This window comes from Stomoxys calcitrans, chromosome 5, assembly GCF_963082655.1.
Source record: "Stomoxys calcitrans chromosome 5, idStoCalc2.1, whole genome shotgun sequence".
Lineage (NCBI taxonomy): Eukaryota > Metazoa > Arthropoda > Insecta > Diptera > Muscidae > Stomoxys > Stomoxys calcitrans.
Window position 1 is genome coordinate 111590160 of NC_081556.1, and position 2574 is coordinate 111592733.

A 2574-nucleotide genomic window follows, 5' to 3' on the forward strand; every position below is an offset into this window, starting at 1 on the left:
ATTTTGGCCCAAAAACTTCTTCTATAACTTTCAACATCCGTGCCAAGTATGCCAACATCCGTGCCATATGTTCTTTATTGACCTGGGAATTCGCTCGGAGGGCTTAGGGTCATTTAAATTTGGATGTTAGATGTACTACATTCCAAAAAAAAAAAATTTTTATTACAACCCAATATTCTCATGGGGATTTTAGGAGTGGAAAGGGGGGGGGGCCCCAGTGTGGGGGTGTTGTGGACCCCCAGAAGCGTGGTCCCGAATGTGGGTATCAATCTCGTGCTCTACTGCCAAATATCTATCATTTGAGCCCCAAATTGCCATGGTCGGTAAATATGTATGTTCGATTAAGGGGTGTTTTGGGAGTGGGGTAGCCCCCCAAACATTTGGGCCCAAAATTGGATAATAAATACGTTTTCCAATCTTAAATATTTTCCATTTGAGCCCCCTATTGTCATAGTCGCTAAATTGTCCTCTTTCAGCGGTTTTGGGGGAGGTGCGGTCCCCAAATATTTGGTCCAACATTTGGTTACCAGATTCGTATTCTACTCCCAATGGCCTTCTATTTGAGCCATATATTGCAATGGCCAATATACAAGTCCTGTTTGGGGGATGTTTTACGGATCGGCCGGACCCTCAGAAACTTAGTTCGAAAAGTAGGTATGAAAAGCCCGATGGAAATATCAAGTTGTGGGAGACACCTCGAAACTTGGTGTCAGAGATTTAAGAATGAGCGCAGAAGATCGAGGCGCTTGGAACGCTATTCTACGTTCGGCTAGTGGAAGAAATATTCTGTCATAGCCAATTAAAGTAAAGTAAGGTATGAAATACGTGCTCTACTTCGTTTGAGCCACATATTGCCATGGTCGATAGATATTTCCTATTTAGGGGTATTTTGGGGGGGTGGGGGGTTTTTTGGGGGTTGGGGAGGCCCCTCAGACACCAAGGGATAAATTTTCATGTCAGATTTGTACTCTACTTTTGAATACCTTTCATTTAACACCCATATTTCCCAAAGCGTTGAAAAAGACCGGTTGGGGTTTTTTTTTTGGGGTGGGGGACCCCCCCGAACACTTTGGGCGAAATTTGTATATCAGGTTCGTATTCTATTCTTAAATACCATTCATTTGATACCCATATTTTCCCAATCGGTAAACATGTCCGCCCGGGTTGGTTTTTGGGATGGGGCGTCCCCCCAATTTCGTGCTATTGGAATACCATAAGGTGGCATACATAAATTTCGCTTAAATCGGTGCACCCATCTCCGAGATCTGGCGGTTGTGAAAATTGGGATAGGGGGGAGGGTCCCCCCCCCCCCCTTTGGATATCAAAAATTTAGTACCCTTCTTTCACCGGGGGCCCAAACTCTACCACCTGTGAAATATCGTCACCCCGATATACATTTCTGAGACCATAGAATCCCCATTTGATTGTTGCAAAATAATTCAAATAGGAACTAAGTTAATAAAAGTAACTTTGCAGCAGAATCCATGGTGATGGGTACCCAAGATTCGCCCCAGCTGAAATTTTCACACTTCTACTATTTAATGTTCATGCAATTCATGTCATTATTTTATTATTATTATCCGTATTTAAACCATCTGAAATCTTAGGAGATTCCCAACGCAAGAAATCATCCATTAACTAGTTTTAATTAAAATATACCCATTCTTAATTATTTTTATTTTATTTTAATTTCTTGTATTTGCAATTGTATTTTGCAAATATAAAAGGAGCAAATGTGAGAAACACTTAATCAGTTAATTTTTTGCAACAAAAAGAAACGGATACCTTCTAATAACCATGAAATTCGCTGTAAGTGTTGCTGTTCATAATCACCACCAACTTTGGACTCTATTTTATGAACATTTCTTTTGTAGATTGTTCTTGTCGCCTGCCTTTTGGCCTTCACCTATGCCAATGAGGATGCTGAAATTGTCAAGTCCGAGTCCGAAGTCAATGTGGAAGATTTCAAATATGCCCTCGAATTGACCAACCACATTAAGGCTTTCCAAGAGGGACATTTGCAAGATAAGGACAACTGGGTGGTCAAGGGTGAATACGAGTTCGATACCAAGGATGGCAAGCACGTGAAGGTTACCTACACTGCCGATGACCATGGTTATCATCCAACCGTTGAACAATAAAATGCTCTGTATATGAAAAAAACTAAATGTGATTTAAAACGAGTGAAATGAATATGAATTTAATATAATGTTGAACAGTTAATCTTTATGTGTTTGATAATGCCCGAAATGCGACAATTGCGTAACTAAATGGTATGGGAGTAAGGAGTCACCATTATTTAGATGGAAGGTATTTAACATGGATCCAACTGGACCATACTCGTGACATACTTCAGTTATTTTGGCCCAACAAATGTACAAACTGGATAAGGTTAGGCTAGGAAATATTTTTGCTGCCAAATTTCTAAAGAATCGGTTAACAAGTGAGCACTTTATTCCAATATTTCTCAAAATCGGACGAACATTTATATGGGAGCTATAGCTAAATCTGAACCGATTTCGACCAAACTTTTTGAATATTGTAAATGTTGTCAAGGAAAGCGTTGTACGATGT

General features: G+C 40.1%; 1 protein-coding gene across 1 annotated transcript; it reads left to right on the forward strand.

Moving 5' to 3' along the window:
* The first annotated feature begins 816 nt into the window (after nt 1-816).
* Nucleotides 817-2141, forward strand: LOC106088243 (larval cuticle protein 9-like). Its single transcript, XM_013253663.1, has 2 exons — nt 817-825; nt 1875-2141. The coding sequence occupies exons 1-2, from the start codon at nt 817-819 to the stop codon at nt 2139-2141; spliced, it is 276 nt and encodes a 91-aa protein (XP_013109117.1).
* The last annotated feature ends 433 nt before the right edge of the window (nt 2142-2574 follow it).